This window comes from Nomia melanderi, chromosome 1, assembly GCF_051020985.1.
Source record: "Nomia melanderi isolate GNS246 chromosome 1, iyNomMela1, whole genome shotgun sequence".
Taxonomy (NCBI): domain Eukaryota; kingdom Metazoa; phylum Arthropoda; class Insecta; order Hymenoptera; family Halictidae; genus Nomia; species Nomia melanderi.
Genome location: NC_134999.1, coordinates 1,120,020 through 1,144,740, shown reverse-complemented (window position 1 = coordinate 1,144,740; position 24,721 = coordinate 1,120,020). Strand labels below are relative to the sequence as shown.

The window sequence follows — 24,721 nt, the reverse complement described above, 5'->3', positions numbered from 1 at the left end:
ATCACTGCCAGGCCCACTACAGTTCCTCATATCTTGGACTTCCATGGTATCCTGTTGTCTTCTAATTTTATCAAGGCTGATATTCTAGCTAAACACTTTCAAGTGGTATATTATTAAGCTTACTTTACTCGCCACTCCCCCTGACATGCACCAGACCCTGGTCTGTTCAAAAAGAAAAGCTCACGAGCCTTTTTTCCTCTTTGACAGCCATTATATGCAAATAAGAGTCTGTTCAAGGTTTAAGTCACGATCATTGGCCATTATTCCGCTGGCTAAGATTATTGTGACTATTATGAAGAACACAGTGTCAAAATCAATTCAATACAGTTCACTAAAATTCAAGGTTCATGTTAATCATTTATACTAGTATACCTATATAGTACGAAGGAACGTTCATAAACGAAACAGATCGAGCAGCAGTGAAAAAAGCGTTTAGGTCTTATAGCCCTCTATTGGCAGAATGTAAGAAAGTGTCGCCATAATGAATTTTCTATAAATCCTATGTTAAAATAAATATTGGTCGCAGTATCATTGAATACTTCAATTTAATACAACCAGCGGCGTATGCAGGGTGTTCACGCTATTACTAATCATCGTTTTTCTTGAAAATGGTAGGTATAAGAAAAAAATACAAAAAGAAGAAGTTGTACAGTCTCTTATGGTCAACAGAGTAGTTATACATAGACATATAGTAATTATACAACACATTACAACTATTAGATAACTCTCTCCGCTGTAGTAGTTTATGATGGCGATTATCAACTGATATCTGGCTGATAACGTAGAAGTCTGCCCGCATGGTCTCGGAATGCCCGTACGGTTTCGAGCTGCCTGAGTATTGCAGCACCACCGGTGCACAACTTGGCCTACCTGAATTTTTTCGACTCGGCCCGAAATTCCGGGCACGCGCACATCCATAATTACTGCGTGGTATTCTAAATATTTATTTCATCTCCGACTTCGTGTAACTCAGACCATCTTTGTTTATTACATAAATGAATTCATCTTAGCTCTAAACGTACTGCGACCGGTCAAATGACCGGTTTTAAAATTTTATTTAAAATTCTGTGTTTCTTTTCCGTTCATTTAACATTATGCCAATTTCTGTATTTTCCGATTAATTACTTTCTCAAATTTTGTCTTTCCTGTTGTTTCTGTTTTCAGTACGAAAAATTTATCGTCTAACTGGTGCATCTTCATTTTACAACTGGTTACTTGACTGATTAGCGTAAGAATAGGTGCAGTGAGTTACAGGCGTATTCTTACTTTTCGCACCGTGAAGTTTACTCCCTTAATATTTTTTTGTATCACAAGTTTTAAAGTTTTTATCGATAGAAATATATTTTGCATTAATTAATTTTTCCATTGATATAAATTTTATTATGCAGTAACAATACAGTACAATAAAACAATGAATTTAAGCATAATAATACAAAATCAACGTCTGAAAAGTATTCCTGCTTATACAAATGTCACTGAAAGTATCTTAAATTTTTCAATAATTAGTATTTGGTTCGATCGCCTTTGTCCTTAAGGCTTCTTTTTAACATTTCTTTATTTGCAATTTTATAATTTCCTAATCTTCTTCACATTTCTGTCCATAGATTTTCAATGAGATTAATGTCAGGACTTTGTGGAGATGTTTCCAAAAAGTATGGTGTATTATAGAATATCCATTGGTTTATAATGTGATCTGTATGATTGGGATAATTGTCGTATTGGAAAATATAATTGTTTTCTAATTGCAATTTAGTAGCACTTGATGACAAATAATCCCGTAAAATATTTAAATAATGAGTTTTGTTTATTATTCTATCTATTAAAACTAAATCACCAACACCACAGACAACCATACACCTCCATACTTTTCCTTTTTATTGATGAATGGCTTTTTGCGTGCTACACTTCACCATGAAAACCTTCTCCCCTCAAACTTCTTTGGCAAGTTTCAGCACTTACTTGTTTATTAAAACTTTTTACAACAAATGCTATCAATTTTGGTTCACTAATTGTTGGATCTTCTTTTATTTCTCGAATGATTTCTTTTTTCTTCTCGAATAGTTAACTATTTCGGAATTCCTTTAAGTTGCCGGTTCAGACTAGTTTTATTTAATTTCATGTTTCTCGTTACATATTGCACTGTTTATTTGCTCATATTTATTAAATTTGTAATTTGTTTGGAGTATCCTGTTCTGATTACTGTTTAACGGAGTGCAGTGACATTTTTAAGTAAAATTCTCAGTTATATGTAAGTTGATGTTGTTTATTTCTATGTTTGTAGAGACTCGGTTCTGATACAGACTGAACGTTGTAATATAAGAATTTGGCCCTATGGCTTAGAGAAAACTCAGCAGGTTGCCCTTATTTTAATCAGGCGGTACTTGAATGGTGGTTATCTGAAATAGCAGAAAAGAATTGCCTCAAGTATGTTCCCGTAAAATTCTGAAACACAATATAAGAAATATTAGATAACTGGAAACAAGAGGTTAGGTTGACACATCATGCATGAAGCAAGAAATAGCAGGAAAATTTTCAAAAATCTTGCATGCCAATAAATAGCTGACGAACACCAACTTCAGGGTAAAATGTACAAGAGCAAAGAGAAGGACCATAGGTCCGGAGACAAGTATGAGAGCTAGAGAATGTTGAGCTATGTGAGATCATAAGCGTTAATTTTATAGTTTGTTAACAATAAGAAAAAGAAAGTATATGCTAACGACTCGTAACTCAAATGACACGCGACAATCTTGCCACGGAGGTTCATTCATTTATTTTTTATGCCTCTCTCGACACAGGCACTTTGCTCTCAGCCTGCAGAATCCAATGGTGCATAGCAAATTCGTGCTAGCCAACACACTTTTCGTAGAAATGTAGCAGAAGTGTGTACAAAGTACGCTTATCTACTCTTTTTAAAATTTTGATCATCATTTACAAATATTTAATCACACGCAATATTTAAAATTTTTATAGTTACCTATCCGGGCAACTCTCCTCTAGTTTTTTATGACAAATTTTAACTGCCTATCGTTTTTACAAAAACCGAAAATTCGACCGTTTTTATAAAAACCTATTTTTTTGAAGACTGGACGTGGCCCAGCAATTTGGTTTTCGGATTCGTATTTAGGATAAAGAACTCTATAAGGACCACCTAGTAGCTATTACAAAACAAAAATTGTGTTACACAGTGTTATGGGTAGTGCTCTCATGGAGACAAGAATTTAGGGAAGAAACTATCCACATCAGAGAAAGATGTAATGGGGCCAGGAGTTTTTGATGTGGAGATGGACCCTTTTATAGCTTTGCTGTACTGAGGAATGTTTGAGGAATTTTTAACCGGAATGGGCCTGAATTTGGTTCAAAATGAGAAGGCCGTTTTGTCGGAAACTAAGGGCGCAGTAGCAGTATTTCGAGCCATAGGCGCGATAGGCGTAATAGGCGTCTTCTAGCATTTGTGACTCTTTTGTTAATATAAGATATTACTCAGAGATACTGGGAGTAATTAGCAATGTTGGAGCCTCCACAGTTAACACAATTAGGAGGAGCTTCTAATTTTTTGGAGCTATCTTTTGGTTCGTGTTCGAGCCCGAATTTGACACAACGCGGGTCTTTACAATTGATTGATGACTGTTCAAAAGCTTGATGTCGCAAGTATTGGGTGTACTGTTTCTCGTTTGTGTATTTTTGTAAGTACACACAACATTGGAATAGGGAACCGATTTTATTTACGACTGCAAGGGTAGTACTAGAGGGAAGTTAATTTTATACAGAGCGTAGTTTGATGGGCGAGAGTACGTTATCTCTTATTTCGACAAGAACTTTTTCAGTTTCAATAGAAGGGAGACCTTTGACAACTACAGTTAAGGATCTTTTCCTCAGGAAGGGCATAGTCGTGGAAGTTTATTCTACAAGATCTCAGTACATCTTTTGTTGCTCTGAAATCCTTGATTTCGGTCAATAAGATTCTAATTTGGTTATCCACACATTTTAATTGGAATCAACCAGAACCGGCATTCTCGAGCTCCTTACTGAAGGTGAGGACGTCACCTGGAAAAATGGTTGTATAGAGAGGAGGAGGTTTAGATTTTGATTCGGTGGATGCTGTGTTACGGAATGAAGTATGGTGGGAGATGGCGGCATCTTTGGATTTTCTGCCATTTGTGCTGTCCGCAATTTCTCCATCATTGCTGGGGAAGTTGTGTTTTTTAGCAAAAACAGAAAAGTTGGAGTCATTAAATACCTCAAAGCGGTTAGACATGGAGAAAGTAGCTTTCATTTCTACTTTTAAATGACGGTTGGTAATCAGCTTGGAGTGGTTTGGTTGGGTAAGGTATAAGGCGTACTTACCTGAATAATCTATGTAGTGTGGACCCTGCGGTATCATCTTCGCTGGAGTCTAATTCAGCCTCAGATAATGAAGAGTGGAAAACGTAAGAATGTTTTTCGCGAACAGCAAATGTGGACCTTGTGGGATCCAGGTTGTTACCAGTTCTCTAAGGCGTGTACAGGTAGTTTAGAGAGAAAGAGGTTTTGATAACCGAAACCTGACGATGACTGAACCGCTAATGGTTTTCTTCTTCTGTCGGGCTCGTAATTTTCACGCACACTAGTAGTTTGAAGGATGAACCTTACTGTTTCATTGTCAGAGCGGTACTGGCAAAACCGAGCAGGTTGTCCAAAACATCGCGTCGTTTTATACCAACTCTGAGTGTACCCGGCGACCAATCGCTGTCGACTGCATTTAACCGTAATCACATGTTGTGATTGTTTTCGTCCAATTTAAACATTTTAGACATTACATCTTTAAATTTTAAAACATCAACAAAAGTTTGTACTTTTATTTGTACCATCCTTTATTGAAAAACTTTATAATATTCTGTTTAAGGTTCTTTTCGGCTCAATACCTAGACGTTACAAGATATTTTTTACATTTGCGTTAGTTTTCTGTGGTTCTTGATAAAAGACTGTCTAAAAAAGTATTTTATGAAATGGCAACACACATTCACGGCATTTTTCGTGTAAGTATTGGTAAGCCCGCAGCTGTCCGATTTACCACTAATCGCATGGGAAGGTGAATAGTTTACTTTTCCTGTGTGATTTTGTTTACTTTGTGCGTTGCTATCTAAAATAAAATAAAATGTCGAATATCAAATGACGAAATTTTGCGTATTATTTCGGAAGAAAGTAAAATCAGTGAATACTAGGATGACTTTAGTGAATCTAAAAACGTATATATTGTACACCAAGAACCAAGTAGCTCAATCTGAAGAAGGCGAAAGCGATATAATTTCAGATGAGGACGTTACTGGATATATGAACAGTGCGTTCATTTGAAAAGATAATACAGTCTCAAGGCGAAACCGTTTTCAGTCTTTAGATTCGAATTTTGGTATAAAAGTAAGAAGTTGTGTAAGTAATAATATATTTATGACAGGTGGACGTGCTCGAAGCTCTAATGTAGTAAACATTCGACCTGGTGTTACGCGATATGCAGCTTCTAGAGTCAGTTCTACAAAGACGCATTTTTATTGCTTTTTAAACGATTAAACGAAATATTTAATCACCTGCTATTGAATATTTTCGTGTTTATCCGGCTGGGAGCTCAGCATACGCCAAAGTTCTTGGGAAAGGATTATTTTTAAGGAAAATGATTGAACTCCAAGATGTAAACTAGATGCAAATGCTTGATATATATTTAGAACATTTATATAAGCCTAAAGTTATCATATAGCTTATGATCTTCTATTCTCGCCATGATAGAGGGCGGTTAATTCTATGCATCCCATTTACTAAATTTATCTTGCAGCTATTTACAATATGTATAATGAGCGCGGGGGGGGGGGGGGGTACAAGTGTCTTCCTGAGGACCAGGTGATGTGTCAGGATAAGCCTGGTGTGTGTATTTCGTTACGCCGGAGAGTGCCCCGGTTCTGACGTGACGTGTGTGGGTTCGGTAGGGTGCTTGCGAACTGTCCCAGAAAGCGCCCTGAAAGCAGTTTTGCCAATCGGTGGATCGAGCGGGATTTCCGATCACCGCCGCTGGAGAGCGCCCCAGTCCGACGGCATTGACCGAGACAGGATTGGTTTCCCCGACTCTATCATCCCGAGAGCGCCCTGATAGTCTCGAGGATTTTTCTTCCTTAGCCAGCTGTATCTGCTAGCGACAGCGCCCACTGAGCTGGTTCTGCTTGCTGGCGAAGAATCTAGCTTTTTCTTAAACAGGCCAAGGCCTGGGGTAAATCCGGGAGAGCAGGGAAAGATTTGTTTAAGAGTAGTATTTTCTAACAATCTAAGAGAAGGAGAGACGTTAGTTATAACGACGAAGTAAATGGCTATTGTCAACGTGAAAGAAGAACACAGGAAAAAATTTGCAAAAATCTGTGGAAAACCAAGGCCACACACATTCAGTGGGGGCAAACATGAAGACGAAAGAGGGAAAACGTCGGAAGAAAATCAAAAGAACAGAACAGAGAGACAGGAACCTGATTGAGTAGGGAAGCACATCGGGATAGAAAGCAGTCGTGCTTCTGACGAGAAGGTTAAGATAATCACCAGGGAAGTAGGTGTTGATTTGCCCGAGTATAATATCTTGAACGAGGGGCAACCTGATTCTCTCGCGCAGAAGTTTGGTTGGGCAGTCCGAGGGCAGGCCGAAGATGACTTTGAATACCTTGTGCTGAAGTCTCTCTAGAGGTTTTAGGTAGGTTTTAGGGACGGTCGCCCAACTTGGACTCCATATAACATGACTGGCGTGATGCAGGCTACATACAGGAGTAATCTGAGGTGTTGAAGAAACTTGGAGGAAGTATCGATTAGTCGCCCGACAGCATTGATAGCTACAAGGGTTTTCCGAGCTCTGTCATCAACGGCAGGGCGCCAATTAAGCTTGTTATCAAAGACCACCCCCAGACAGGTGGCCTGATCTAGCCACTGGACATTGTAGGATTCAATGTGAAGGGGAGGGGTGCTGATCTTCTTTATGTTCCGTCGCGAAACAGGAGGGTCGTATCACGGCTTCGTACGGGCCTGGTTTGTGACACGGGTGAGAACGTATGAGCGCTAGGGGCTGTAAGCCGGGGTATGACTTGCGGCCCGTCATAGAGATCGGATTTGGACTTTCTGCCCGATTCGAAAGCGCCCCTGTCGTAAATCAGACAGCTTTTTACGCAGCGGGACCTGTGATAGCGGGATTTTCCACCATTGTCAGGGCTCAACGGTCGGAACCACCGATAAGCTAGCATTCGAAACAAAAAGTCATACACGCGGAGTTAAGCGAACCACTTGCTCCACACACATGGAACCAGGTACTCAATTTTAGTGAGACCAGCACCACGTAATTGTTAGAGGAGATGTATGTATTGTGTGTTACCCATTACGATAATAAAATACGATATGATTTTATTGCCAGAGTTGCGTGGATATCGATATGTTAATCGACAGAGCAACGATGTCTTTTCTATTTTCGTTGGCAAATTGATGTTTCGGAGAAAATTTTCGGGTTATATACATCTGTTTATGCAGATACGAAAATTCAGCACGTGGAAGTACATTTCAGAATCCGAAAACAACGGTTGGAGGTTTTCAAGCACAGTTGTATTTAGTAAGGTTTTGAGATTATTGTCCAAGAAAAAACTCGTCCGCCTTTTTGGTCACGGAAGAACGTATCTTGAAGTCATTATGTTCAATATTTTGAAACAAATTCCCTCAATGTAAAAGTTGTTTACATCTATATTCTACGTTTCATAAAGTTACCTATTTACCACATATTTTCAAGAAGGTATCCATAGTTGAACATTATTAACGCTTCACCGACATTTCATACTATTGTACAAATTCACGAATGATTTTGTTATAGAACAAGATGTGTCCTGGCGTTCTTTCAAATGCTGTTTTACTCATTTAGGTTTTGAGATTACTATCCAAAAATAAAATCTTTTGTTCTAGAGCGATTTGTTTATCGCGGCGCGCCGCAGATTTGTAGTGTTTCGGGAAGCCACTTTCTAAGGTCAGTAAGTTTACTACTTTGAAACAAACTTTTTTCTTATAAATTTTTATCACTTTTAATTTCAGCAATTTTTCAACGAAAATTTTGTGGCCCTTTAATTTTGCTCATTACTACACGAAAAATTAATAAATTAAACAATTATATATTATTTATGATGTATTACTATGTATTATATATTATATTATTGTACATTATATTATGTAATGTATAATATATAAATATATGAAATTATATATAATTTATATTAATAAATTTATTATTGTATGCCATATAATTGCATACTATTATATATTATTATATTACATTTCCATATTTTGTTGTAAAAATTCGATATAAATCTGTTTTTAATTTTGGGTGCTCAGATCAGGCAAATACCCCACCGTGTGTCGATTGGAAGTCGATTAGTCACCTGCGACGTTACACGTTGGTTAGAATTGGTCGAGCATCGTGCAGTCACGTCAGTCACGTTACATAGGAGTCGGTTACAATGAGATTAAGCACATAAGTTCCCTTTCGAATCGAAGTAACCTTATCGAATCCGTAAGTCCGGTGAAGTTCTGTTTGGCAATCTTTAAATCTGCGACACTAAACATTTCTGTAAAACCATAATTGTTCGGAATATAACTGAATTATTTAGAAAACGTTGTAATTCTGTAAAACCCCTCAATTATCGTCTAATAGCCTAATCTAGTGATTGAACATTCCCACACGATACAATCTCGCCGCTCCGATAATAGCAAGAAATTATAATTGTAACGTTACGAGGTTTACTGACAATCTCAGTGACTTCTTGATTTCGTATTGGGTTTGTTCACGAAGTTTCACCCTCCTGCAGCATCCTGATTTTGCATTAGGTTCGTCTGCGCGTGACTCTATTTTTAGAGGCCCCCCAATCTTAGGTTCGCCCGCGCACCTAACTAACAAACTGACTCCGTATTTTAAGGGTGAAAAATCCTTGCCCCAACCTCTCGCGCTGTTCGCGGCCCTGGTTTGTAACAAAGATATGTCACACATATCGGTGCAATTTCATTCATTGTTGGTAAATCGAGATCTATCGTAGAAGGAATGATGTATTGATAGATAACTATAATCCAAAAGGAGGACCTCCAAGAAAAATAACTGATAAGGCTGGGTGACTACTGTCTCGGAAAAGAAAAGATAATCCTCCTTGATTCAATACGATTTACTTGATTGTCAGGTATTTTTAAAATATCTAATTCCACCGTGGTTGAATATCAATCCTTTACTTTCGAATATTCGTCTAGAGGAACCGTTCTCATCGTTTTAATTGTAAATTCAGACTTATAACAAGACAGAAGACAATTATGAATCGCAGCCGCATATGCAATGATATTTTACTAAACAGCTTACAAACAGATTTTGATGAATTTAGATATCGATGATGGAGCCAAATTAAATTCACTTTTCCGTGCTACACAGTTCAGAGGTATAATTTCACCTTAATACGGGATACCGACCCAAATCACTATGTTACTGATGCCCATACGTGAGTCTTAAATAATATTCGAAAATACGCTGAATTTACTTATAAATAAATTTGTCCTTTATATGTTTCTGACAATAGACCTTAGTTTCGGAGATAATCGAGAAAAACCTTTGCTATTACTACACTGAATTCTGTAACGATGAGCGCGTCCGTGAGAGAGCTACAAACATAGCTGCATATTCATAACTTCATCCTTCGAGCTTTTCAGATTTCACTTAGGTACACGGTTCTACAAAAGTTCCAGTTCAGGAATTATAAAATAAAAGCGTGGGCTCTGGCCCCTCCCCCTACACCCTCTCTTCGTGAAAAAACTACCTTCATCAATACCAACCTTTATTACCTAAGTAAAACTCATTTCTATATGTACAAAGCAAAGTAATAAACTGTCATGAGTGACTGGTACTGCTTGAACTTTTGTCAGAGAAAATATATGCAACCTGAGAAGATCGATGGCTCATTGATGTGAAGCGCCACCAAGGCGGCAAGCGTGCAGCTCTGCTTGTGTGCTCTCTCACGGGCACGCCCATGAATACAGAATTCAGTGCAGTAGTAGCAAACATTGTTCGTCTTTATGTCGGAAACTAAAGCCTTCTGTTAACAACATGTAAAGGAAAAAGTTATCCAAAATCGTACCCCCAACGACATAATTTTTTTTACACTAATATTGGTTCTCATTTCGTTTAAGATTTATTATGTGGAACACAATAAAAAATAAAGTAATTAATTTTACATATTTGTAAACTAGAATATGTGCTTTAACCACGTACGGACCAGAAAATTCGATAACCACATTCCAAGTAAGTACGTAAAGCTTTAATTTTGCAAAAATCATAGTGTCCAAATATTAAAACGAGTAACTGTATTTGAAAATCATTAAAATCGGAGCGGATTATATTATTGTTATAATTTTAATAAATTAACGTGGTGTGGTGTAGGTGAAGGTAAGTGAATGAAGCACAATCCACACACACACACACACGTTTCTACCAGCGGGGAGTATGTACTAGTATTTATTTGCTGTTCTTCCATGAAATGCAGTATCTATAGAGTAAAAATTGTCCGGAATAATGCACTGGCGATTACGAGGTCGCAGTTTCAAAGTCGAATGTCTCTCGTTCCTCTATCCTACCGGGGTTATATACCCAGTCCAAGGCAAGGATAGCGAATAAACAAGAAAGTGCGAAAACTCGGCGGGAAAAATGTCTCTATCACGTGGCGAACGCCAGGAAAAACCCGGGCTTGTACAAATGGTCGCCATATGCGCCAATCGAGCCTGAGCGGGCTCGTACAAGCCCTTACATTAAAATTGTCCTGAGAAGGGTATGAATTTTAGCGAAGACATGGTGGCGACGAAGTCGCTACATTAATTATAATTATATCAATTATTTGGAAGAATCCCCTTGTCCCGGTGATTTTTCGCCGCGAAGAATAACCGCCAACACTTTTCAACCAGAGAATAGTTACAGTACATAGTACAGAACATATTTTTGCGTATACTTCAAACACTAAGGTCGAATAATAAGATCCTGACAACATATTTCGAAGTTATCAAAATCAATGAAAAGTCGTCTTTCCGAAATAATTATTTTATTTTTCATCACGGATCTTAAAACTCTGTACTAAACACCATGTAAGTAAATAAATTATCCAATATTAAAAACAGAAATTGATCTTCACATGTCCCACTATAAGTTACAATGTGGACAAAATTTTAACTTATGTTGCTTTTTGCAATAACCAATAAGTGATTCTTATAGAGTTCCTTACCCTAAATACGAATCCGAAAACCAAATTGCTGGGTCACGTCCAGTTTTCGAAAGAACTGGGTTTTTGTAAAAACGGTCGATTTTTTCAGAGAAACAAGTGTTACGTGTAAACTAAAAACGATAGGCAGTTAAAATTTGTCGTAGAAAATAGAGGATACTTGCCCGAATATGTAGCTGTAAAAAATTTTAATTTTGTGTATTATTAAATGTATGTAAACGATGATCAAAGTTTAAAAAGGGGTAGATACGCGTACTTTGTATGTACTTCTGTTACATTTCTACGAAAAGTGGGTTGGCTAGCACGAATTTTCTGTGTACCATTGGATTCTGCAGACATTTCTGAAGAGGAACCCCTCCACGGGAAGTGTGAGAACGGTTTTTCTTTCGGACAGGTTAAGAAAATGTCCGTGAAGAGCGCGAGCACGGAACTTTTGCGCCACACAGCCATCGCTCGCCGGCTACAGGTATGCAGGGCCGTGACTACGTGCTATATAGACCTGAACCACGATCATTTCTTATATGTATATATATATATATATAATGTTTAATTGTTTTATAAATTTTCATAATAGTTGTGAGAAAGCTTTTCAAAGTAAAAATTTTACTTTTTATGTCGCATAAATGTAATCCATAAAGTAGAACATTATTTGCGAATAGTAATTCCTAAAGAACTGCAGTGCTTTTATTTTCATTATAATTAGTTACGACTTTGAATAAATTATAAATAGTGTTTCAGCTTCTCTTTGTGCATGTTGGGATTTTCAAAAATCAACATATTTAATAAAAAAAATAATATATATATATATGTAGGATTAATTTATTAAAATCCCACGTGTTGCCGTGGTGGGGAACAAAAAGAAAAAACACACTCACTGGGTAACAATAACAAAAATGTGAATAATACTTTACTTTAATATAACTCGCTGACTCGCTAAGGGTTACTCGCTAACTCTCTCTCTCTAAATGTCTCGCTGAATGTCTCGCTCGAAAAAGTCACGCTCAACTGGCCCCGGCCACGCATTTCCACTCGCTTTTCATGCACACCCCCATTCTCTCTGTCTTTTTACCCTTGCACCCTTCTCACTCGCATCTTTCGTCTATGGTCAAAATTCACGTAGTCACGTACACGCTTTTTTCACGGTTCAGTCGCTCGGTTCAAGACACTCTTCCTCGCATTCTTTCAACCACTCGAGATTTTCTAAACGCAGTCACACTATTTACCAAACATCGCGGCGCCGGTCCGCCGCACTATGACCTGGTCGCCCGCACGCACACACAACAAACCATTCATTCCACACTCAGTCACTCATCTGGAAAAATCCAACATATATATCTACGTATCTCGGAGTACCAACAAGTACTAAGAAGACGAAAAAAATAACAATCAGCACGACCGGGTATATTATTTCACTATCTCTATTTGAGGTTTATTGGTAAACATAAAGGAAAAGAAGACATTTTAAAGGAGTTCACAGATTATACAAATAAATTTGAAGAATTCTAAAGAAATACGTTACATTTTAATGATAACACATATACGCTATTTTTTATTCAGAAATCTACATCCAGGAAGCAGAAATCCACTGTGTCTATGAAATATCCTGATACCACGACTATATAGCTACATCGATGTCTCATCGTAAAGAGTATAGCTAGATAAGGGGATTAAAGCTACCCTTGAACCAAATTAAATCAATGATGGAACTTTGAATACAATAAATTATTAATAAAAATTTGGATTATGTATTAACTTTTCCTTTATCTTCTCTTGCTTAATTACAGTGGGGCTCCGAGTTACGCCCTCCCGATTTACGTCGTTTCTACGAAATGCGGTAGTTAATTGTTTTTAACAAATATTTCTCGCTCTACGCTTTAGTTTTAACTGAGCCAATCTAAACCGTACTCGAGTAAAGAGTATATAATTATTTTAGTTATTATTTAAGATTATATAGTTTACATACCATTTAAGAAGTTATAGAAATATTTATCTATGTATAGGTTTATATATATGTATAGGTTTTGAGATTAACTAAAAAATAAATTTGCCAAAAACAACTGTGAGGACCTTTCTTAAAGATAAAGAACGTATTTTAATGACAATAAAAAATGGTGGTCCGTGATGTTTCAATATTATTTGTGAACATCGTAATCTCATCGGTTCTTTGTAAACATTTCTTAAATGTAATCTCTTCTATTATTTTTATACATTTCAAAGAAAATGTATCTCCTAATCTGATGAATAAATGTAAGTACAGATATGTATATTCGCATACATGCATACATGTCTATTCTTTGTATTTACCTTTACTTACGTCCTTTACGACTTACGTCGTCTAACCCAGAACCAATTAGGACGAAAGTTCGGGGTCCCATTGTATATATATGAAATCTGAAAAACTTCTCGCAGATTGTAGCTGTCGAAATAAAGTAGTATTTCGCTGAATACAATAGATATTAGCGACTATTAATGAGATTTTGTTATTTCAAATTCTAGGCACAAAGAATTATAAATCTTTTAGTAATGACATGTTGTTATAATTAAATGTAACATACAGTTTTTATTATTTGAGTTATTTCAATTCCTTAAGCCGATAACATCGAGCCTGTGATATATAATGGGGACGACAAATCTCCGAAGAGCAACATTAAACGTTATTCATTTTATTAATTTAAGACTACGACTTCGTTTTTCTATATAAACGAAAAAATGTTGCTCGTCATGTTAAAAGATGAGATTAAGATTAATACTTGATTTGAAGTTTGCGAATAATACTGTTTATCGAGGAAATTCGATACTTACGAGGTTAATTTTACACAATATTTTTCTGAATATAAATGGAAAACATCTAACGCCACCGAATGCATACACGTAATAAAAAAAAAATAGAGATATTTTAAATACAAGTTGCTTTGCGAAGAGACGAACTTCAATGCGTTTAATAAAATCAAAAAATGTGAAAATATTTAAAAACAATAGTTATCTGACGAGCAAAAACGTTTCCAGGGTTTTCGGAACTTTCCCTGGTGGATGTATCGTCACGATCACTACCTACGAGTGGCAGTCCGTGGACCTTCATAGTAAGTCCTACACGTGCTAAGGATTGAACTTCCTTCTTTCTCCGTGTGGCAGATAGAAAAACGACGAGCGAGTGGATTTCGGTGACAATATGTTCTCGAAAGACGAATCGTTGTGGCTGCAGGACTTTTGCATATACGTTTTAATGCACAACATTTTCAATCTTATTGACATTTTTATTGTTGTTATTCCACTGTTGATTTTAATGATAAACTTAATTTTTTTGTTATTCTTATTGTTCTCGCACGACGTTCTCATACCACTGTAGCGACTTCGTCGCTACTACGTCGCCGGTAAAATATACAGTTATAAGACAAATTCTTTGTAAGGACTTGTACGGACACGCGCATAGCAACTGTCCGCACAAGCCTGGGGTTTTCCAGCGCAACCCACGCGCTGGAACATATTTTGTTCTCTCGAGTTTTTCCTATGGCTTTGTCCATCTGCGTTCCTCTGTCTTTGACAGGTATTTAACCCCGGCAAGACAGAGGAACGAGACAGTCAAGATACACCGAACACACAGTTAACACGCGGTCAACAGGCATTCAGTATTCAATTCTCAAAATTTCAACACCGAATCACCGACAATTACTCGCGAATAACCATATCATACGAACCGCGTTTTTGTAACACATCAATAAATACAGTATAGTGCTTCCGCGTACGTAAACGTGTGTGTGTGTGGTTTGTGTTCAACCATTCCTTCGTATCTTACACGCCACCACCACACCACTCTTAATTTTTCATGAAATATCATCCTACTTTTTAATTTTTCTAAACTTTAATTTTCTGCCATTATGTCCAATAGGAGTATTTTCCCAACATTTTAAAAAATTTTTGTACGTTTTTGACCCTCTGATGAAGCTAGATCCAATGATGGTGAAACGTTGGGAAAATATTCCTATTAGACACAGCAGCGACCCCAAAAGGGTCGACCCCAAAGGTGTATCTTGTCGACATTTGGCAACATCTTTTCAACATTTTTACATTCAATTAAACAAGCAAAATAAAGAAAAATGCTATAATCTTGATCAATAATAATCTGAATAATCACCTTTTCCAATGAAAGTAACGTGCATTGATAATAAATTATCTACGTGTTTATCGGAATAGAATAAGACCAAGAGGGCCAGAGTTTCGTTAATTTATAAAAATACGTATGAAAGAAGATAGAGCAATTAGACTTTAATGAAGGACAGAGATATGAAATAGTAATTAAATCCGTACTCTTTTGCTTAATCACCGTATCATTGACGTAGAACACAAATTAAAATTTGTATGAAATGTCCTTTTGAGATTTATTTAACGGTTCAACGTTGATTTAATTTAGTTGAAAGGCCCATTCGACCCTCTTATTCAGCTCTTTCCTTTACTTTTTTAAAATGAGAGGACCAAGTCGAAAACGCAAAGTTAACAATTTAAATAAACTTGCGACGTACGGTCTTTTTAGCTGCCCGAAACCGATATACCGAACATCTAGCGGTACTATCCACGTACGCTAAAACATGAATCCTAAAATGTACATCTCAAAGCCACATATTTGACTATCACTTTCCGTTAAGTTGTCACAATTTATAATTGTAAATGCTTTCAAACCACATTTATCATACTACTATTCGGACTAATTTTATTCACTTTTCCGCAAAACTTAAAACCGATCTATGGCTAATTATATTCGATGGTGCAGTATAGTATAACACTATATTAACCACACTTATTTGTAAGTTGTATGAAACGTACCGGTAAAGATTTAGAGAAATATACGTGGAGACATGTATTTCTAGATATGGAAAATATGTAAATAACTCTTAATATATCAGAACTTTATAAAGAATTAATTGTACTTTGATTGTGACATAAATCCAGATGGTTAGTCCTAAGGTTCAAATTAATATTAAAATTCGATGTTACTACGTTAAATAATTTTTTAGATATAGTCATTCAAATCTGAGCGTAGTAAAGTAAAGACAATACGTGTAATACTTACATGTGTATTGTTTTGAAGTAATAGCTTTTTTTATTTTTCGTTAATTGCACATTCATTTTGTACAATTGTTTTATAACGTTTTATGAAGATACATAGAACTGATTTATATCTTACCTTGCCACAAAAATAGTATTCTGGAGGTTCTTTGTCAACTAATGCCAGCACTGCTTCGCTCTCAGCTAATGGACTCCCAGGTTGACTAGTCGCTATTCTGGACCCTTTTTCTTGATAATAGGTTTTATGGAAGACTTTCACTGAGGGCACTGGCAGCGCCGTGATCATCCTGCGTAGATACATAAAAACATTAAATACACTACATATGTGTACATATACTAATTAAGTAAAGCAGTACAAACCAGCATTTTAGTGTAATCATAAATATACATCTCTAAACCAAATTAATATTACCAACTGAATATTGAAAACTTTTACATATGTAGAAATTACTAATCATTCGATGCAGAATTCACTTGAAATGAAAACGATTAACTGTTCGATACTTGTTGCTAGTGTGAAAAAAGAGGAAACCTATTTTCGGCCATATCAAAGAAGAAGAAATAGTCTTTATCGGAAAATGCGATATTTGATCGTTTAATAGATAATCAAAATGGTCATACTATAATACAGGCTTGCCCAACCCGCGGCCCAAGACAGTTGTAAATGCGGCCCAATAAAAAATCATAAGCTTACAAACATTATAAGACTGCGACTAAAAACCCATTGGCAAAACTACAAATTGAAGGTAAACATGCTATTGATTGATACGTAGCCCATAACAACCCGTCCTTTTTCTAATGACGTCAGGGAAGCTAAAAGCTCGGCTGTCCCTGCTATAACGGAAATATGAGATGATGTACACAGGTTTCTAAAATACACTGCACAAATGACAGGGTGCATATAACTCATTAAACTGAGTAAAAGCCACCCATAAACATGGGACCAAAACTCAATAATTTTCGAGATAGAAATATGTATTGTTTAAAAAAATGTATGGGGACCGAGTCAAGAACATCGAATTATCTCGAAAAGTATCAATGATACTAAGAAATGTGCCAATCAAAAATTAACGTGACGTTAAAACGTCCTGCTAAGGTCACGTTGCAATTCTTAAATTAAATTCCTATGGTTTTTATTCCATATTTTCGAAGCCGACATTCAGACGTTTCCAAATCATAGAAATGAAATTTTTCTAGCCAACGGATAGTGCAACTGTCATAAGAGAGTAAAGGAATGCAATATTCAGGGTCCTTGTTTGTTACACGATAGATTTCCGGTCTGAAGATGTGAACGACATCGTTTATCTATAGGACCATCATCATTACCGACGAACCGACAACTCTGGTTGTTATCTTGATAATGATTTACGCAAAAAATGTCATTTCTATGGATCGGTCTGAATATGGGTTTGAAAAATATAGAATAGAAAGTATACGGTTCTATTTAAGAATTGTAGCATGAACTTACCAGGACGTTTCAAGGTCACCTCATGGTCAAGTATATTCTGCTGAGATATGTAGTATGTCGTACCCTGTGACTTTTGTTTGATACATTTCTACGTATCACTGATACTTTTAAAGACAATTCGGTGTTTTTGATTCGGTCCCCATACATTTTTTAAAAAATAAAACCCATTTTTATTTCGGGAACTATTAACTTTCGGACTCATGTTTATTGGTTTTTTTTTACTTAGTTTAATGAGTTGTATACGCCCTATCATTTGTGTGCAATAATTTAGAAACACCTTGTATAATAAATGTTAAAAGAATGGTACTCTGAATTAAAATTCAACCCGACAAAGTCGGGTAATAACGTAAACGTGTCGAAACCAAGGTGTCAATGTTATAATTACTGAACCGATTATGGTGAATAGACGTCTTCCCTTTGCCCCTGTGCACTTTTAGTTGTGAGTAGTCGACACAAACCTCTTTATATTGTAGTATCTAGAATATTTAGCGTAGATTAAAGTATTGTAGGATGAATGGTTTGTTGTGCGTGCGTAAGGGCGACCAGGTCGTATTGCGACGGACCGGCGGCGGGATGTTTGGAAAATAGTGTGACTGCGTTTAGAAAATCTCGAGTGGTTGAAAGAATGCGAGGAAGAGTGTCTGGAACTGAGCGATTGGACCGTGAAAAAAGCGTGTATGTGACTGCGTGAATTTTGACTATGGTCGAAAGATGCGAGTGAGAAGGGTGCAAAGGTGAGAAAGACAGAGCGAATAGGGGTGTGTGTTAAAAGCGAGTGGGAATGCGTGCGAGAAGGACATTTTGGTGAGAGACAGCGTGAGGAACATTTTTGTGCGTGATAGAGAGTCCTGTGTTGGCCTTCGTGGCATTAAGTTGTATTTTACGTGTTGTCCATATTGTTTCCTAATTCTCTTTTTACCGAAGATCCACCTTTTCAATATCTATAATAATAGTAGCCCCACTATAAACTTGGGGCTCGTCCGAGATTATTATAATATTTTTTCAAAAAATCATATTAATAATGTTTTTCATAATAATGTTTTTCAAACACTTGCTTATTACGAAGTTTTGTGTCTTTAAGTAAAATCTCATTGTTTTATTTACTTTAAAATGACATAAAGATTTGGTAAAAGTACCACTTGTAAATTAAATTAGAAATTATAATAAGTATCTTAGATTTTCTTTCAAATTTTTACAGGATTCGCAACAATGCAAAATCAGGCTTGATCGTAAAAGATCTACATTGTCGGCTATGTTGATGAAACACCTTATTGCCTGCGGAGGATTAGTATAAAATGGTAATTAACTCTATTGAACAGTGTATCGCCAATGTATCTGCCTTGTTATCCATCTATCGAGAAAATTATATAGAAATTAAAAAAAAATAACAATAATCTGAAAACCTAAGGATGAATACGCCAAACAAATAAGAATAATTCTGTTATTTCAGCTTTTCCTGAATCTGAAAGAAACATATAATCTCGTGTTGTCTTGTAACGTAACTCTTTTTCTTAAACTTCGTATTTAATTAATCGAACGGAAAATTGTAATTACATGTAATGAATTGTTTCATTAGGTAACAGAAGTTTATACTAGAGTAAGTATATATTTTCAATCCCAATAAATGTTTAGCGTAGTTCGAATTTTATCAATCCTACCTGAATGTTTGGCGCGAGTCAAACTACAGTTTCCATTATAACATTTCTTATAGAATTCTGTTATTTACTCTACGATTTCCCTTTTTCAAAAATTAAGAGAGTATTCACTCGAAAATGAACTAGTGACAACTTTTTGTCACTATCAGAGCCACCTTAATTCGACTCAACTGAATTCAAACTTAATACTTTTGTTACAACAATCCTTAGAGATCGTCAATTGCTATGTATCTTATTTTGTTCACAATGTCCTGAGTTATTCCGTCACATATACCTGAAAATACATATAGTTGAAGATCTCATCAATCAGACCGGCATCAGCAGACATATGTATGTCGCATACACTGTCCATTTCTACTTTGATGGATCAACGGAAAATGTTCCTACGTCATAAATATGAGATTTTCCGGATAGTTGTGGCAATTTTCCGAATTAAATACGTTTTTCTCAACGTCATATTTGTCTAACTATGTAATTACGCAGTGTCTTTGTGTGAACATTTTCTAATAGGTATGTATAAGTAGATTATTCTTTATTTATTGTTCGAAAATGAATATTTCGAGGATTTAATATTTAAAACACAAGAAGTATATTTTAAAAAAAATCAGTAACACTTTTCATTTTTTAATATTCTTTTGTTTTAATCTTAACGATAGTCACACTTGGACAAATTAAGAAACTGTTCGACTTTCGACTCGTAAATATTCTTTATTGTCAAAATACATAATGGCATCCAAATTACGCCTAAATTAATGGCTTTCCATAGTTTGCTTAGAATAATTCTTATAAGTCATAACACCACATAACAAACATTATAACGCTAGATATCTCGTCTATAACACCACATAATAGAGTTTAAAACGCAAGATATCTCTATTGTCTATTGCATCGCACGCAATATTATTGCATCTATAACATCGTTTGAGCAAATATTTCATCTGTAGTAGGGTAGAGTGTAGCTTAAAGTCCGACAGGTAAGAAGTCCCAAATTGAAAATCATTAATTGTTTATCAATTGACTGAACATTGCATCACATAATTCAGTCAACGGGACGTATTAGGTAACATTGAAAGCGTTACCTTTTGATTTCAAGTATTTTCACGATTTGAGTAATGATATTGTACAGCGACTGCTTATTTCTGCCTAAGAGTAAAAAAACTACTTCGTCTAAGAGTAAAAAGTACATTTTCTTATGCATCATACATTATTGCTTAGTAACGAATTTATGAAGTGTATTAAGATTGTATGTTTTTTTGCAATATGGACATGCTTTTATTTATTTCTAGATGATAATTTTTTCCAATATATATATCGAAAAGTTATGAATGTACCATTGGGGCAAAAATTCAACAAGTAGGGTATGGTGATAAAAAACTTGTTTTTCGTATAAATGATTGTAAAATTTATTAAGAACGACCTGAAGATGTCTTTTTTCATTTTTCGTAAACCATAACTATCGTGCTTTACTTTTATAAAATGTTTGTCAATTTAAAATGGACTTTTTGCCCCACACCCAGGGCAAACTACTTTACAACTAGCTTTCCATGTAATATAAAATTAAGTATGTAAGAAACTTTTTTCTAATCAACAGACATTTACCATTTAAATCCCTTTTTACATATACGACTTATTCTGTATCACTTATTCTCCAATTATTCCACATAATTTCATTTTGTTCTCTATTACTCCGTTTGTAACGTGTTTCCTTATATTTAACGGTTTAATGTCGCGATTAGTTTGTATTTTGTAGTGCATGTGAACAGATTTAAAATGAAAGGACGATAAATCTTTAAGTGGGGTAATAAGTTCCAATAAGGGACTTTTTGCTCCAATGATACCTTCATAACTTTTCGATATATACATTAGAAAAAATTATCATTCAGAAATAAACAAAAAACTTGTACGCATTGCTAAAAAAACATACAATCTAAATATACTTCCAGAATTCGCTGTTAAGCAATAATTTATGAGGAATAAGAAAAAGCCTGAATACAAATAAGCAATCGTTGTCCGAAATCGTCGTACAAGTCGTGAAAATACCTAAAATCAAATGGCAATACTTTCAATGTTTCCTAGTACCTTCCGCTAGCTAAATTATGTGATGCCGCACTCAGTCAGTTAACAAACAAATAATGATTTTCAATTCTGGACTTAGTATCCGCCGGACTTTTAGTCCCACTGTACCTTATCTACATTATAGAACCAAAATATCTTGGTTTTCATAGTAAGAAGGCCAATAAAATCGAATTAATTGTTGTTAGTTTAATACTAACTATACGTTTAAATAGTTATAAATGTCACTAATCTAGATAATATATTATGAACGGTTTTCAAGATGTTATACAGATATTTTGCAAATACAGAAATAAAATGGAATAATGTCCGCGCAAAAGGAAAGAAAGAACAAATGACCATCTGGGGCAAGTTCTCAAGTCGACTCTTTTTGGCTCTGCAACTATCGTAACTACGTACATGAGTACTCTGTTAAAAGAAATGCGCGATAAGAACAGTAGTCTCGCAAGCCTATGGGGCCTAAGAAAGAAGCGTTTTAACTCTCCGCTGGCAATATGATTTTTCACCAATGTAGTCGGTGATATGACCTTCATGGTCAGGCTTTATTTTTCATTGTTGTGATTTTCGTAAAAATCTAAAAAAATTCTAAAATACTTATTGTAGTCGTCAATTTAACATATAAGTGACACTTTAATCAAATTTTCATATCATTTTGCAATAAAACTTAAAAATTGAGTTGAATACACGAAAAATGAGATTTTACTTTAAGATACACAACTTTGTACTACACAAATATTTAAAAAAACTTATTTTATGGTTTTATTTATAAGACTATGACTTTTGGGAAACATGTAAAGAGATTTGTCAACCATTAAAAAAGTATAATTATTTTGAGACTTCAATGCTAGCTTTTCCAGTGTTATGTTAATAGAAAATGAAGTAAGGCATTATTTTGAAAAATAAAATTGTATATGATACATAAAAATTTATGTACAAATTACAACATATACATATAAAAGGGTAAAGTTTTTTTAATAGAATTTGGTTTAGACGGTCGTAGATAACGGACGTAAAACACCAGTATCATACAGTTTAGTGAGCAATGTTATACAGCATAAGCTGAAAGCGCACACAGCAAAAACCGCACGTGAAAAGAAGTGCGCATAGCCGAAAGCGCACTGTATAAAATTTGCACAATCTATAATCCGCGGATACAGCATGTTCGTTTTATTCGTATACAGTCGAATATTTCTCTGGTCGAACCACGGAACGAACAAAGCAAACGGCAATAACAAGGACGTGTTGAAACTGACCCGTTATAACAATCGAGCCGAGTACGGCGTGTGGACGTCCCCCCTTGCCCCCCCAAACCGTGTAGCCGATAGAGCGGTTTCCATTTCGAAAGAGGCAAACTGAATGTACATTGTGAAACATTAAATGGTGTATTTTACCGCATGAAAAACTTTGGGCGCAAAAGTACTTGTCCACTTACAAACTAATTAAATTATTGTTGTATAAATTTAAAGTTATATAAGATTAATATTTAGTAGAATTCTTAATATTTCAGATATAATAACAGTTTAACACTTGGCCACTGATTTCATACATTTTTCTGTGACATCTGTCAAGCGTCGGCTTCGATAAATTTTCTTTTCGTGTCCTACGAGTATCTAAACAGTTGAATGTCGCTAATTGCACTAATCTAAAGTATTCGACGATAGTGTTTATTCTTTATTATTATTATAGACACTATCACAAAATTAATACTATTATATTCGAATATGAATCATGTAACTTGTCTGATTCGTGTCTGCTACTTGTGTTAATGAATTATGTAATATTCTCAGTGAAAAAGTATTTGCGAAAGCACCCTTCCGCGGCAAATGTTGTCAAAGAATATTATCGAATATTCCACTACCTCTTGACCCAGTTACAACGCGATAGAGGATATAGCTTGGAGGATACAGCATTTTACGCCATATATTTAGATAATAAAAAGTAAGTAATCCAATTATTTAATACGAAAGAACCAACTGCAATTAAGTCAGCACAGAATATGTATATTGTATATACTTTAATAGGAAGAAATTAGTATTCACGAAAAATGATTAATATTTATTTATTTTGAAATATTACCAATTACAAGTTTTACAAAATTGAATATTCATAAAAACTTATTTTAAAATATCACTAATTAATATGAAAAAGTTAGAGACGATTGTGTAGGATATATCTCTTTATTTCTAACTGCATACATTTAGTCATTTAGTAACCAACAGATTAGAATTTCATTCCATGAAACTGATTCCATGACACTACTAAATGGTATGAAAAGAAATTGTTAAGGTTCAGGATAAGTTTTATCCATTTTAAGGAAATGAACCTTTAATTTTGTTAATTACATTAAGTCGGTAAAATTAGTCTAATTTACATCGTGTTTGGACTTATTTTAATCACAATAATCTCAACTATTTACTGACACTACGTTTCAGAAAGTAAGATTGAAATTAATGAAACTCGATGCTTGGAGGACTATGTCTGACTCACTTCTTCTCATTATACTGATTCTCCGACTTTGTCAAACTGTGCTCGAAAAATCTGTGTCCCCTTACGCACTTGCCCCTTCAATTCGAGGGAGACGTGAAAAGATATCGTCTATGAGCAATAGAAATGTGTTAACCTGAGAAATTAACAACAAATTTCTATATTTTCTACAGTACTGCCAACCTAGTGATTGACATGGGCTGAACAACTCTTTAATTCCCGCAGTTTATGAGGCTCATGTGCTTTACATAACAATCGTGGGCTATTTTCTTCAACCGTTTAGTCGTCCTATCTGCCAAATTCTCATTTGATGGAACAACTCCATTTGCTAATGACACATATTCTGCTTCCATTGTAGAAGTTGACAAGGATTTCTGTTTGACCGACCTCCGCTGTACAATATCGCTTTCAATCAACATCACCATCCTCGAAAACGAGTGTCGATCAAGATTACACACCCAGTCGGCGTTGCAATATATTACTATCTATGGATTAACACTAGCCTTGTATACGACACCATACTCTTTGGTTGCACTCAGGTACCTCAATACATGCTTCGCCTGCTTCCAATGCTGCTTACCGGGATTGGAATTGTATTGTCATAATTTGGTTACCGCAAGCAATGTATCAAGCCTTGTATAAAGAGCCAAAAACATCGATGCTCTAATGAGCTCTCTATATGGTATATTTACCATTAATCTTCTTTC

At 35.5% G+C, this 24,721-nt stretch overlaps 1 protein-coding gene across 2 annotated transcripts in view; it reads right to left on the bottom strand.

Annotated features, from left to right (window-relative positions):
- LOC116431075 (uncharacterized) overlaps positions 1 to 24,721 on the bottom strand; it is an 84,024-nt gene that overhangs the window by 15,408 nt on the left and 43,895 nt on the right. For both annotated transcript variants that reach the window (XM_031986039.2, XM_076368848.1), the window contains exon 2: positions 16,453 to 16,621. In XM_031986039.2, coding sequence (XP_031841899.1) covers positions 16,453 to 16,620 — 168 coding nt within the window. In that variant the 5' untranslated portion in view covers position 16,621. The remainder of the gene's footprint in view (positions 1 to 16,452; positions 16,622 to 24,721) is intronic.